This window comes from Passer domesticus, chromosome 5 (genome assembly GCF_036417665.1).
Source record: "Passer domesticus isolate bPasDom1 chromosome 5, bPasDom1.hap1, whole genome shotgun sequence".
NCBI lineage: Eukaryota > Metazoa > Chordata > Aves > Passeriformes > Passeridae > Passer > Passer domesticus.
This window is the reverse complement of record NC_087478.1, coordinates 13,166,536-13,182,032: the sequence shown is the minus strand read 5'-3', so window position 1 is coordinate 13,182,032 and position 15,497 is coordinate 13,166,536. Positions and strand designations below refer to the sequence as shown.

At 35.9% G+C, this 15,497-nt stretch overlaps 1 protein-coding gene across 3 annotated transcripts in view; it reads left to right on the top strand.

Moving 5' to 3' along the window:
- COG5 (component of oligomeric golgi complex 5) overlaps positions 1-15,497 on the top strand; it is a 170,949-nt gene that overhangs the window by 115,486 nt on the left and 39,966 nt on the right. For all 3 annotated transcript variants that reach the window (XM_064422021.1, XM_064422023.1, XM_064422024.1), the window contains 4 exons: positions 8,689-8,770; positions 11,012-11,216; positions 11,918-12,079; positions 14,070-14,169. In XM_064422021.1, the coding sequence (XP_064278091.1) occupies positions 8,689-8,770; positions 11,012-11,216; positions 11,918-12,079; positions 14,070-14,169 (549 nt within the window). The remainder of the gene's footprint in view (positions 1-8,688; positions 8,771-11,011; positions 11,217-11,917; positions 12,080-14,069; positions 14,170-15,497) is intronic.

Below are 15,497 nucleotides of genomic sequence, written 5' to 3'. Positions count from 1 at the left end.
TATTGACAGAGTGTACTTATATTTCACCTTCTAGTTTCTGCTCCCTGTCTAAACTTGTTAAAAAATGATGCTGCTTTGAAATTATTCACATCTACATCACATATTCACATTCAGTTGACCCAATTAAAAAATAATCCCAAGTGGAAAATATTGAAAAATAATCTAATTATTGTCTTATGTGAATTCAGAAATAGTATGGTTTTCACCAATTATTACAAGTATATTATTTGTTTTTCAGTATTTTTTGTAAATGCAGAATTGGATTACTTGCACATCATTTCTACTATGATTTCTGTTTGTTATTTAAGCCATAATGAAGTACTTTGTGAAGATCTAAACCCAGGTGGATGAGCAGGTTTTTGTTTCCCAAAATATCAAAGACAATTTTTGTTTCAGATCTACAAATTGCCCTCTGAATTCGCTTGCAGGAGTTTTGAGGACTCTTAAAGAGCCAAGAAGATTATACCAGTTAAAAGTCAACTCTCATTTTGCATGGATCTGTGTGCCCAGGCAGCCATACTAAAAGTATTTTGATTCTAATTCACATGGGAGGGTCAGAGCCTGTGCAATGGTTTTCTAATGACACTACGATTTCTGTAGAACTGTAATTCCGTTTTCCTGACAGAAATACGCAGCTGTGAAGAAAAGGGATGGTGTGGAGGTTGCGTAGGTTACTGGGTAATAATGACTTTTGCTCTTTTTCACTTCTGGTTTGGTGGTGTTTGTGCAAATTGCACATCAGTGATGACTGCAAATTACTAAGTCAGTTGGTTTTCAGTCAGCTTGCCATTGGAAAAGAAATATATTTACCAGAAGTGCCGCCTTTTATCATCATTCTTGTCAATCTTACCTGAACAGCTCCGGGCTGAGTGGACACGGTAACGAACCTTTCATCCTTGGAGGGGATATGAAGTACTCAAGGTGAAAGCATGGTTGGAATTGAAGCTGTACATACTAAATCACTTCTCTGGGTAGAAGAAGCTGTCAAATCCCTGGGGTGGTTAGTGGCTCTTGAATACTAAGTTCATTTATTTCCAGTTGATGCATATCTTGCAGGAATATGAAAGGATTAATTAATGTTTTAAGTAGTTTTGAAGATATAGGGCACTGTTTAATATCTAGGTACTTTTGTTTCTCACAAATTAGTTTTTCTGAGGAATCACTTAAGAATTCCAATATTCCATGAAATGCACAGTCTTAACTTTATTTTCTGGTCAAGAAGGTTTTTGAGAAATAAAGCAAACCTGCATAAAGAGATCTTTTTCCAAATGTTGCAATACAGCTGGAAGTCTAGAAACTATTACACCTTGGATATAAATGGATCAACCCAGTATAATGAAATTCTGTGCCCTGCAGTAAAACAAAAAAAATCAAGGGCATTTTTAAAATCACAGTGTCATTTATTGACATCTCTGCACCTGTAATGTATAATATAAATAACATTAGAAATTTAAATTCACTCTTATTTGAAGAAATTTAATCCTGACTACTTTAAGGATATAGAAGAGGGTTATTGAGAACACACTCAGAATTTGTCTTTTCTTTACTGATTAATTGCACTACTGAGGATGATGGCTTTTTGTTCACAGTCTAACATTTGGCAATTATGTTGCTATAGAAATAGTGCAAATAGATTTCCTTATTTCTGTCCCATAAGATCTTGTCATACGAAATTGTTAAATCATTTGCATTGTTGCTTTATTGGTGGAAAAAATATTTAGACTGTCCTTTAAACGTCTTCTGTTTTTAGAGCAAATTCACAAGTCCTGTATTTCTCCATGGCGGAGCGTTTGATTACAGATAGAAACACTGTATATGTTAGTATGCAAAGCCTGATTTCAGGAGCCTGCAGCAACTAGCTGCATGCTAATATTCACTATATTCTTTTACATTTCAAAGAGGCTTCACAATAAATATGTTTTTCACATTCTACTCAAAGTATCAAAATTTCTACAGGGAAAAATAAGTTGGAAGTGGTTGTCATGAAGGGGGAGCCAGTTTAGAATCAGTGGGTCAGATTTATTATTTGAATGTTAAAATAGCTATTTTAGACAGACACAAATATGATAATTCACAGATGGAAAATTACACTCATTAAGTTCTAAATTTACAGTGTGGAGGAAATAGAGACATTTGTAAAAATAAATATATGTCCTTTCAGCATCTTCTTACATTCTTGTCTAACACTGAAGAAGGGGGATACTTTCATTCTCATTTCTTGAATTTAGATTTAATGTCAGATGTTATAATAAGAACAAAGCTGAAGAGATTTAATTTCATTTCAGTAATAGCAAAGTTAATTAGTAGTTTGATATGGGTAAGCTGGTTTTATGTTTGAGGAGACTTTAAATCAGTTTTCCAGGCTTCAGCATTAATATTGTTGTGTAGTACCAGTGAATACAGATCTTGTAATATCTATCCTTTGATAGTGGTACTCAGCCCACTATTGTTCAGTGGTTTATTAACTCACTAGTCGCTGTTAGTGAAAATGGGTTATATTTTTTGAAATGGAAAAACGAGTCATTTTCATGTGAGTGAGAAGGGGTTTAGCACATGAATCGTGTCAGTCTGTAGTTTCTTCTATAATCTTGTGAGCAGCCAGCATCGAATCTAAATTTCAAATCTATGCAGGCAATGCATCAATCTGAGTAATAGTGTCGCTTCACGTTATTAACAAGTCTGCTTAGGTGCTGTAATACCATGCACTAAAGATAAAAAGATTACTGAAAAAAAAATTAATAGACAAGTATAAATCCCTCCCTCCCCATACCAGTAAAAGAATGCTGGTCTAAATCCTTTCCCTACCACAGAAGGTGATTGAGTCTGCAGGCTCTTCCAGTTGCACTGTGAGTGCTTTTATTATCAATGTGGGATTAATAGTGAATGGCCCAGCTGAATGGCCGGGCCCAGAAAGTGGTGCAAAATCTAGCAGCTGGTCAGTAGTGTACCCCCACAATGGGTCAAATACAAGGTTCAGTTCTAAGACTTTTATTAGTGATCTAGATGATGGGCCAGAATGTACCCTCAGCAGATTTGCTGGTGACACAAAACTGGGAGTAGTGGCTGATGCTCCAGAGAGTCGTAATGCCATCAAGAGTGACCTCAAGAGAGTGGAGGAATGTGAAGGAATGGTCTGATGGGAACCTTGTGGTGTTCCTGGGACAGAGAGCATGAGGGACTAACACTGTCTCCTGGCACTGGCTTTATGCAGTGTTATTAAGCTGCTCCAGGGGAAGTTTAGGCTGGACATTGGGAAAAAGTTCTTCACAGGAAGAGTGATTGGCCATTGGAATGGGCTGCCAGGGAGGTGGTGGAGTCAGCATCCCTGGAGGTGTTTAAAAAAAGACTGGATGTGGCACTTGGTGCCGTGTTTAGTTGACAAGGTGGTGTTAGGTCGTAGGGTGGATTCGATGATCTCAAAGGTCTTTTCCAACCTAGTTAATTCTGTGACTCTTTGGTTCTATTATACAACCTTAGATGTTTTATCTAAAACTTGATCTATTATGGGAAAGTTGCAGAATGTTACTGTTTGTGCCGAGTATTGACAATAGTGACTTTATAGTAACAGTTGAAATTAAATACTTACACAAAGTGAAAATATTGCTGGTTATGGCCCTGATTCAGCAAATCAGCTAAGAACATTTTTTATTTTTCATAAATAGTATATACTATGGAAGTCAAACTACCTCAGTCTATGATTTTAATAAGGATAAACTTTGTTGCATTCACATAGACAATATAGTGAGCCTCACTGTTGAGAAAATACATCACCATTTTTGGTCTAGCCTGCTGGACATATTTTGTCTGATTTATGGGTATAATTTTGATAACCACATAATTCCTTTGTGAATAGTATGTGTGACCGTGTACCACATTTTTAAACAATGTGAAAAAAGGGGAAGACTACAGTTGCTGGGCCAGAGTGCAGTCTGGTTGTTGTTTTTCTGTTTTACTCCACACAGATGCAAGTGGGTTACCTAGAAATAACATCTTTTAAAGTAGCTAAGTGCTAGTAGTCCATACATCTTTCAAAAGTATCTTTCCATTCCTTGGTTGTGGCCAGCTGTCCAGCAGGTCAGAAGGACAGAGGGTTGCCCTAGTGTATGTTACTGTGCAGTTGTTCAGTTCATTTTTGAAAATAAAGAATTAACAAGAGGACAGATCTAAACTGTCTTGCACTGCCTAAGGAATTGCATAGAGGCTACTAAATCATGTAAGTGCCTGCTCACCTGTTCAGTTTTAGGGAATAAAGTGGTTACTGGTCACAGGAACAATAGTGACAATATTTTTGATATACAGTTTGGTTTGGTAGATATTAATTTATGTAAGTGTGCTTTAGGCATTGGAACATTTTCACAACAGATTTTTATTAGAAAATAGCCAGTTCTGTGGCTGATCTTAGTTCCCTACCATTTTCTAGTGGTACAAAGTATGATTTATGTGCAGATTTTCTGTGCTGTGAAATCAAAATAAAGCTGCAAATATAGAGTACCATTCATTCAATAATGCTGCGTTAAATGGATCTGGTTTGGGAAGAAAGTTCTGGTTTGCCATTATAGTCTTACAATTGCTTGCAATAAATGTTCATAGTTTTAATTGGGTATATTTAATGATGGGAAACATATGTATATGTCAACCCGAATCTTGCCTATCATGAGTTTTAGATACCATCAATTACAGTTAAGGTTCTTTTGTTGAAGGAAAAGCATATCGCCTGACAAGAGGAAATAACATTTTATTTTATGCTAAAGTGCAATAATTTACTTCTGGAGACTTTCAATTATGTATGGATGTTTTATGTAGGCTTTCTATGTGCACAGTGTGCACCTGAAACAGATTTGTGTCAGATAATAGCATCTCTTTCCTTCCAAAGGTTTATGTGTTCTCTGTGTTGTTAAACACGTACGTTGGGTGGGGGGACAGTGTGACAGAACGGTGACCTTTTTCCAGTGTTGTTGGTTATGGCATAGGAAGCTGTTGGAAAATGATTGCTACAGAGCTGAAAAGATAATCGGATGCAGTTCATTACTCATCTTGTCAGCTGCTCCTGCTACAAGGGATTGTATCACAAGATGTTAATCTGCTTGTGACTAGATTTCAAAGCAAGCATTTTTATTTTGGAGGGGGTGTAAATAATTTAACATCTTCCAATTCTATTTCATTTTCAGAAGCAAGAGAAATGGAAAATTCCTGATTTAAAGTCTCAGAATATTAATTGATAGAAATATTAGTACATCCTTGTGGATTATTTTACAATTATATGGTGATATGCTGCAAAAACCTATTTAATTGCAGAAGTGGTTCTTTTTAAACTAATTGTGAAGTAGTGTATTCCTTGAATTGTGGAAGTTAGTCTGCTAGCACACTTCAATGTGTTCTGCAAGACAAGTATTAGACGCAAAACAGATTTGGACCAAAAAGAGCCCTATCTACCCATTGAATCACTAATGAGGATGTACCCAATGCTCCCATACATTGTCTACCACTGAGGATATTTGGCGTAAGTGTGGAGGAGGACTATATTCATTATTTGCAGATGGGAAGATGAGAAGGTAGTTTTAGCTAGCTGATTGTAGTTTTTGGAAGGTGAAAGGCCCAAAAGAGCAGTTTCTTTTTGATAGTGTGGTTTGCTGCTCACAGTGCTGCATGTGAAGCATAGGGGAAGACTTACAAACTTTCCATTACATTAAGATGAGACAGTAGATTTGCTGTGTGCATTTCAAGCGAGCAGAACTGCCTTTTCCAGCTTCATCCTATCTTTTTAGTCCTTGAAGAAGTTGTCCATTACAAGGGACATTCCTTTAATTTCCTGCTGGAGAATAACACTCCTTTTGCTACCCTTTCCTTGTAAGTTTCTAGTATTGATTACTGTCAGATGGAATTCACGCTACATTTTAAGCGGTTAAGTTATAATTCTCATAAATCGAATCCTTATTAGAATACATAATTTAAAAAAAAACAAGTGGTGAGAGACTCAAATGTACCTTCAAAAGTAATATATTGAAATAATGTGTAAGCAAAAGAAATTACAGATTTAAACAAATTAAATTGTTTCTGTATTCTCATGGTTGCATATGGCACTTTTTTACTCCCTCAGGAGTATCTAATGCTAATACCTTGCTGTATTCCAGTTTTGGTAGCTACAGTCCACCCACTTAAATACCCCCTGGTGTATGCGTAGGCAACAATATTCTCTAGTTCCTGCCACAAACTCTTACATGGTCTTCTCTGTGCTATTAATCAGCAGCTATATTTCACCTCCAGAGAGACTGCATCTCGGCACTGGACAAACTGAAATCTCATGTCATATGTCATACAAGCAGCCAGCATTATCTGTAGATAATGGTTTTAGTTAGTTTGAAAACAGGGCCTTTATTTTTTCCCCTAAACATTTTTGACTGAGTCAGTAGAAAATGTTATTTGGCTTTTTTATGAAGCTTTTCCCTTCTGTCTCTCCTCTTGCATATTACAGTTGGCTAGCTGAGCCATGAGGGCCTTCTTCCCTACAAAATTCTGATACAGTTAATGTACACCATTCACCCAAGTCAGAAGACACAAACTAATGAGCAGAGGCTAATTTGTATGGCTGTGGCTGCCTATGCAAATCTGTGCATGAGAACATCTGTATGCATGTCTGACCTTATATAATGTATGTATATAGAGATACATGGAAAAGTGATGTATTTCCACAACAACATAAATTGTCATCCCACGTTGCTGTTACTTGTCTCCATGTTGAATCTGACAATTAAGATAGGAATGTTGATGGGGATGGGTACATGTGTATTTGTTTTCTGGACCCTTTAATCACTGTGATTTCTGCTGAGACAGTGTAGTGATGTAGATGGCAATTACACAAAAAAAATTAAATTGCTTGAAAGTGCTCTCTAAGTATTTTTCCACCTCCATTAGATTATTTAGAATTTGAGTTGAGTTACCATGCTCAATGGGCAACCATTGTTCCAGGCTGGGATAAAGAATATTAAAGCCAATTAATTCATACTTGATGTGAAAGGCCATTTGTTTTATAGTAGTCTTCATGTTCTAAATTTGAAACTGTGAAATAAAGAATTAAGTAATTTCACATACTATAGCAAAAAATTTATCAAAGAAAAGAGATTTTATGCAGCGAACCTTCTGAATAATTTTCTGATGTTCTAATTTTACTTCGTCCATTTATGAAAGTCAAGTACAGTTTTACAGAAAATACAAACATAGCTATAAAATAAATTACTTCCATTTCTAAATCCATCATTGTCCTCAAGAAGACAAAAATGAGATTCCGTAATCCCAGTTTATTTTAGCATTCAGTGTTAATTATTGTACATTTTATGAATCCAACAGCATAAAATATGTTCTCTCTCAATTCTTAACACATGACCCATAAACTTTACCTTCCTTTATCTTTAGATAAGGAGTAGAGTTGGATTAATTCCTCATCTAATTGCAGAGTTTTTGATGATAATCCTATTTTTTATCATTACTTTTAAATGTATCACTATACCTTTGACTGATTTTCAGGCTTTATATTAACTCTTGAAAATGATTTTTTTTAAACTGAAACTTGAGCTTGAACTTGCAGTCTTTCAATGAACAGATCTTCAAGAGGGATGCAGTGGTACTTGTTAATGAATGACCTTGTAAAGACATTTGTTGCTTTGCTCATTATTGCCACTGCTAGTCAAAAGAGATGTTTTTTTTTCCTCTTTATCGTCTTAAGTAGTAGTAATTCATTTTGGAGTAGTGAGACTTATAAATTTAATAGATTATCTCCACCTTTTTGTGGTACTGTTAGGCAGTGCAGAAGTGAAACGGACATGTTTTTTCTTTTCTGATTATCATTCCTATAGTGATATGGTCAAACTGGTTAATGCAGCCATAGGATCAAGGGATAACATGTACACCATGCAAGGGGGAAAACCCTTCTGTTCAGAGCGGGTTTTCTCTTCCCATGACAATACTGAACAGTCTTCCAAGTATCTTAACAAGTAGGCAGGACAGGATGCCCATCCTCATCTCCTGGAATTTTTTTTCTACATCAAACAGACAGGGATCAAAACCCATGTTTTAATGCTTGACCCTAGGTGCCAGATGTTGGGGGCAGTAGGGAAGCAGCCTGCCCTTGCACATTCCCTTTGGTGTGCTCCCTTGATTCCACCTCTGACTGCAGGCCCTGTTGGCAGGAGGCAGTGAAGAGTCAGCTGTGAGGTTCGCTGCATTTTTGTGTGGTTTATGTTGTTGGGCAGCAGAGCTGCTCTGCGTGCAGCACGCAGTGGTGGCTCCCTGGTTGGAGTTAGCCAGCGCGTGGTAGTGGCAGTGAATAATTGCTGTGGTGTAGCCAGCACGAGAACTCCCACGGAACGGGAAGGTCACTGCAGTGCAGGGAGATTTTCTAACACGTCTCCTGAGGTGTGCTGCTTCAGGCTGCACTCACACCCCTAGAGAGCTGGAAGCAGTTCTGCTCAGACTTGGAGGAAAATTCTTAATTTGGGACAAGACCGAAGCTTTTATTTTGTTTTCTCCAATAGTTTTTCTAGCCTTAAACCTGAGGAAAACTTCTCAGATTTCACTTACTTTGTTTTTATCCTCGGTCATGAGGAGCATTTGACTGGAAGCATTTGCATTGCTTGAGATTCTTTGGAAAGAGCATGTTTTGAAACTTGTGTTCCTTTTGTCCCTTGCTCTTAGGATGGCCAGTCTGATATTTTGTACAAATTTTGGACTGCAGTAACCCAGACACTTTCCTCTCAGTTTCAGTCAGCAACAGACTGTAAGTATTCAGTAGAAATTATTTGTAATGTGTTCTGTAATTATTTTGAATCTTGTTTTTCAGTAAGCCCTTTGCTCGGTATCTCTTCTACCAGAACTATAGCAGTGGTTCACTCAGCACAAGGTCTATGTGTTTAAAACTTCTGGCTTTGTAACCAGACAGGATCCTCTTAAACTGTAGTTGAATTTTCAGAAAGAAATATTTTCTGTTTCATTAAGTAGTTGTTATCTAATAACAAAAAGTTTTTCCAACTGTGAGTGGAGGTAAAAATGTTTGGAATGGTACATTATACTCCCTAAAGCAAGTGGGTTTGCCAAATTCAAAATTAATAATTTTATTTTAAAGATAAATTCTTAGTCTTTTCTTGTTGAATGCTGATTGGTTGTAAAAATCATATTTCAGTCATTTCTTATAATCAGGATTTTAGTTACTTCAAAATTGTCTTATATAAATAGAGATGAACAGCTGGTGTTCTGACTATACACAATTTTCTCTACATGTGCAATATGTAAATAGCCGATACAATCAAGGAATATTAAATATAAATCATGTGTTAACATAAGACAGTTCTATTACCAGAACATGCTAATACAGCATGCGGGTGGATCATAGGTGAGTTTGGTACTTTCATAAATATATCTTTGACGTTTGCATAGAGTGTTTAAATTTAATCTTTTGCACACAGAGATGAAGGGCATAAGATGTGCATTTATCTTTGTGATTTCAGCTTTTGCACTGGCCCTTCAAAATTTGGTCCTTCCAGGCTTTATAGCAGCAGTATAATTTTGAGGAATTAGCTGGTGGATTCATACTCAGTATCAGTTGCTAAGTAACTAGATGATCCCAAAAGAAAATGTATGCATCTTGTGTTAAAACATATTAATTTTACTGTTTGCCTTATGCACTGCTTTAAGGGCAGTAAGTACATACCCTGAGCCTCCTGTGCTCACACTGAACACGTGCTGCCTGCTCTCAGCACTCACACTGAACATTGTCAATTTATGACATCAGTTAAGGACCAACCAACACTGCAGAACTCAGGGAACTCTTACATTGTAGCAGCTGTGCTGTTTCTAACAGCTATTCAAAATAATTTTATTACTTACAGTTTTTAATAATGTGTTTTATATAAACTTTATAGGGGAGGTTTGATGTGAATGATGTTTTTATCTTGCTAGAGCTGAGTTTTGGGGAGACAGATTTTTTCATTTCAGTGAGGCATCTAAATGAAAACATTAATTTTTAACATAAATTTCTGGTGACTGAATGCACTGACATTAGTCAGGTTTTGGATCATATAGATCAGAAGAAGATATCAGAAAAATGGTGTCAAAATAGAAATTTATGGCAGTGAAAAAGGTTTGATATTAGATAATGATCTGCTTTTGTGTGAGGTTGGGACCGTCTTTGTAAACATAGCTTCATGACCTAAAATAACTCTGTGTTTGATAATAAATGTGAATCCTCCAGTATTTAAAATTATATATTTGAGTTGAAAGCACAGGCTGGGTGAAATGGGGCAGATGTCTGGAACCTGAAACACCTCTGAATGAATGGAGCAGTGTTAATCTAATGTAATGGGAAATCTCTAGAGTATGAGTGATGTTAGATCAAGATTAACAGTTGCTAAAGCAGTTGTACATTTGTTTCATTTCCTGTTACTCGTGGCAAGCCTTTCAAGGCTGAAAACAATGCTGCTTTTTCTGCTGGCTTTGTCATTCTCTGACAAGTTTAGGAATTGCATATTAAGTGCCTTGTTTTAAGAAGTGCATAAAAGCATATGCTTCCCCATCACATTTCTGAAGACTTTGGTTCATAGGGGTTATCTTTGTCTGTTTTAAATTGTTATCTTCAAAGTTGCACAGCCCCACACTTATCCTCCATCAAGATATTGTTAGGAAACCTCTAGATTTAGAGAGTTCCAATTACGCTTTGGCCATAAATGAATGATAATACTAATAAAGTTTGATACCAAACATTTATTGTACAAAATAAAGTCATTCTTTCATATCTAGTCTTCCAGTTGTAGGTTTTATACTGGTGCTTTACATCCTTTGTCAAGTGCATTTAATGTTATAGTTATGTCACTTTGAAATTAATTATAAATATTACATTATTAATATTAAACTTAGGATAACATTGTGTAATGTTGATATAAATGCAAGGGTAGAGATTGTTTATAGAAATAAAAAAATTAGTTTGAACTTAGCATCGTGTGTTGCTTACTCCTTTATTTTACAGCCTCTATGTTTTTGAAACAAGCATTTGAAGGAGAATACCCCAAATTACTGAGGCTTTATAATGACTTGTGGAAGCGCCTCCAACAATATAGTCAAAATATTCAGAGGAATTTTAACACAAGTGGAACTATTGATCTTTTTGCTGAACTACAACAAATGGAAGAAGATGCACAGGACATATTCATGCAAAAAAATGAAGATTACGAGTATGTATTATGAATTGTATGACTATAAAATAGAAATCTTTGCACACTGTAATAAAACAGAATTTTTTAAAAACTTACTGTTATTCAAATTGTCACTGCAGGAGAATTTTAAAGGCTTTTTTCCCCTCTTGCATTTACTGCTCTAATGCTATTTTAGAGCTGTAGGCTTTTCATTAAGCTATATATCTAACAGTGTTGGGTTGTCTTGTTTTTCACAGTCTCTGACTTTTGAACAAGTTCTATCTTTTTGTCTCTTTGAGTGAAAAAAAAAGGAAAATGGTGAAAAATCAGTTTTGTATGTGTTAGGATTACAGCACTAGCTTTCTCCTGATGACACTGCAATCATTTGAGTGTGACAAATGCTCAGTTGTTATGATTCACAGTTTTTAGTTTATACATCATAGAATAAACATGATCTAAGTGATATCAGAAAGATCAAACTGAAAGAGGCATATCAAGCCTATTAGGACTTCTAGACTTATGTAAGATAAAATGAATATTTTATATGAGAATTGTATTGACTTAAATATGTTCTTGAGCAGTCAGTGGGAGACTTATCAGAAGAATGTTTTTCATATGCATATGTTTAAAAAGCAGAAAGGAAAAACAGGTTCAGTATTGCAAAGTTTGTACGTCTGGAAAGATTTAATGCTATTGTGTATTTTAATTTAAAATATAGTAACTTTTTCTTATGTGCAAAGTCCAGAAAAGGCCTTGAAGGATTCACTGCAACAGTATGAAGCTGCCTATCTGTCAAAATCCTTGTCTCGACTGTTTGACCCCATCAATCTTGTCTTTCCTCCTGGAGGTCGGAATCCTCCCTCTTCTGACGAGCTTGACAGCATCATTAAAACTATAGCCAGGTATGCACATCTAAGGCATTGGAAATGATATTGGAAATGTATATTGGAAATACTCAACATGTACTGTTTCATAACTTACAGTTTGAGAAAGGAGACTTCCTTAGCAGTAAAAGGTTAATTGCTCTTTAATTATAAAGTAGATTAGTGCAAAAATCAAGTCAGAGTTTAGGATAGGATAGGATGGGATAAAATACAGTAACACACATTAGAACAGAGTATTTCAGTTGGAGGGGACCTACAATGATAAGTCCAACTGCACGAACACTGGCCAAAAGCTAAAACATGTTAAGAGTGTTGTCCAAATGCCTCTTAAATACTGACAGGCTTGGGGCATCAACCACCTCTCTAAGAATCCTGCTCCAGGTTTTGGCCACCCTCTTGTTACAGGTGTGGTTCCTTAATGCTGAGTTGGAACTCACCTCATGCAGCTTTGAACCATTCCCACACCTCCTCTGACTGGATCCTGGGGAGGAGTGCTCAGCACCTCCTTCTCCACTTCCCCTGCCCAGGAAGCTGCAGAGGGCATTGAGGCTGCCCCTCCTTTTCTCCAGAGCTGACAAGCCCACACCCTTGGCTGTCCCTCACAGGACATTCCTTCCAGTCCTTTGACCTATCTGTTGCCCTCCTCTGGACACATTCAGATAACACCACATTCTTCCTAAATTGTGGGACCTTGAACTAGACATGGTGTTGAAGGTGAGGCTGCACCAATGCTGAATACAGCAAGATAGGCACCTCTTTATTATTATTTATAATAAATATATTTTATTGTTTATTTTCTGTATTTTGTTTTTCTGGAATAAATGAAATTTTAACATAAGTTTTAATGTTTAAGCTTATAAAAGATCAGGAAGAGAAACTTTACACATACTGTCAATGTCTGGTATCTTAATTACCCTGACTGTGTCAAAGGGAAGTGGTAATACCTGATGTAAATACTTTGTTAGAGTAAAACAGCAAGATGATAGGTAAAGATGACTATTCCAGGTAGAATTTGTACAATGAGATACCTAAATTACCAATGGTGCATTTTCCCTCATAAGGTTTTAGTAACAACTACTCTGTTTAATAAAGTCTGAAAAAAGATGGGCAGTATTCACAGTATGTGTGTGTGTATAAAATATTAAATATTGACACAGTACTTGTGACTAGGAGTTACAGATGCTCAGAACATGTCTGTTGGTGTGGTGACTGATACTGTTTTTCTCCTTGCAAAAGAGAAAGGAAAACAGCATGAAAATTACAAAATTTCAGCTGAGTCTTCTAGAGTGACCTTTACCTTATGATGTTTGGGGCCCTAGAGAGTTCTCAGCGAAGATTATTCCAAGCTGGGGTTCCTAATGATTCTCCAGCTCTTGAGAGAGGTTAAACTCACCATTAGCAACATGATGGTTCTTGTGCTTGCCTGTCTTCAGCAGAGCAGTTTTGAATGCAGCCCCAGCCGATGGAGATCTGGGGATGTTAATGAACAAAAAATACTGGAAGCGATTTAGAAATCTTTTCCTTCTCCGTTTGTTCCCTGTCATTCCTTGGGGGCCTCCTTTACTATAAAGGATTGCCTAAAACACAGCTTATTAGTTGTGTCAAGCTAAGGCATCCCCTGGGTATTTCTGCACAGCTCATGTAATTCCAGAGTTGAATGACTGTGTATTCACCTGTAATGTTTGAAGGCTGCTGCCAAAACTTGAATGTAGTTAATTGCTGTCAATATTTTTGAATGGCTTACTAATAGTGATTTCATACTGAAGTGTCATTCCTAAACTTTGCTCATTTCTACTAGAATAGGAACACTGCACATAAAATTCCCAAATGACTTATTAAATTGTAAACTGAATTACGGTGCGTGGAAAGACTTGGTTGTATGTGTTACTCTCTCTAAATTGATGTGCCACGTAACTGTGTGTTCATAGTTAATTCTTTATCGATCCAATACAGCATTCAATACAGCACTGTTTAGTTGTTAATTAAGATTTGTAATCTTTGCTTCCAGTGAGCTGAACGTGGCTGCTGTTGATCCAGACCTGAGTTTAGCTGTGGCCAAAAACGTGGCGAAGACCATTCAGCTTTATGGTGTAAAATCAGAGCAGCTTGTAAGTAATTTCAAATTTCTAAGTACTAATGTTTTTTCATGTGCAGTGTTCTGGCTTTTGTAGATTTAGAACATAACAGTTAAGCAATCTAGATAGACAGAACTTTCCAATTAGCTTTCCATTGTATTTATGAACATGATCAATTAAATTCTGCCTTCAGACAAAGTCAGTCTATTGATAGCAGTAAAATGTATCTGTATAACTCCAAATTGAATGTGCCGTATTAATTTTTAAAACCTCAAAACTGTAGCTGTCATTAAACAAAATCAAGACTGTTTCATTCAGTTCTTTATTGACCAGCATTTGATACATCAGTTGCATGATACAGCATCTTTATGGTATTAAAATCTAGACTATTCAAATACAATTTTTCACTGTTTGCAAGAAATGTTGGGAATTTTTTCCATATATGTATTATTTGACATATATTTAACTGACGTTTGATTTGTTTGTATTTGTCATATATTTCTAATAATTTACCATGCACTGGTATCTAGTGTTAACCTGTATAGAAGCCTTATCCTTTTGGTAAGAGCCTCCAAAAAGCCTATGGATAGTACAGTCACTGTTGTCATCATACAAAAAAAATTTAGGTGAACAATTTTCTCCTAAGGACTGTTGCTGAAATTATAATAGGTTTTTTTTTTTATGAAGAGATGAAAATAAATTTTTGCAATATGCAGACCCACCAGAAATGACTAACTACTTGTATTTGTAAACAAGATTTTCACTTAATAAACAACATTAATTCTGACAGCAGACTCAGATTCCAGTAACATTCATTTACTATATGTTTTATTTAAAGAAAGATGCTTGTTAATTTTTTTTGTATCAATTGGCTACAAAACATTGCAGCAATTTAGTTAGTATGGTTTCTGTTTACCTTTTACATTTCTGCCATCTTGGAATAACTTTGAAAAAATTGAAATTCAGTAACACATACTTTGTTTACCTTGTCTGTTGGATTAATTGTCTTGGAAGTTTGCTGACTTGGTGTATGGAAAAGGAACGTAGGTGAAGCACTCATGAAGGCCATAAAGAATATTTTAAATTTTAAAATAAAAAAATGTTAGCATTATTTTGTTATCTGTTTAAAGCGTAGTGCTTAAGTTAGGTCTGCTTTTAAAGATACCGAACATAATTTCAGAATGAAATTTACTTATAACTGAAATAAGAATTTTTAGTAGGCTGTGAGAATCATCATAGGTAAAAAAAAATACATTGTTGTCTATATGTCATGGTCTGTAGTGTCAAATAGTGGCATTCAACTGGGGAAAAAAAAGACCTTTCATCTGTTACTGTGAAAGTATCAGGATTGTGCTCATCGT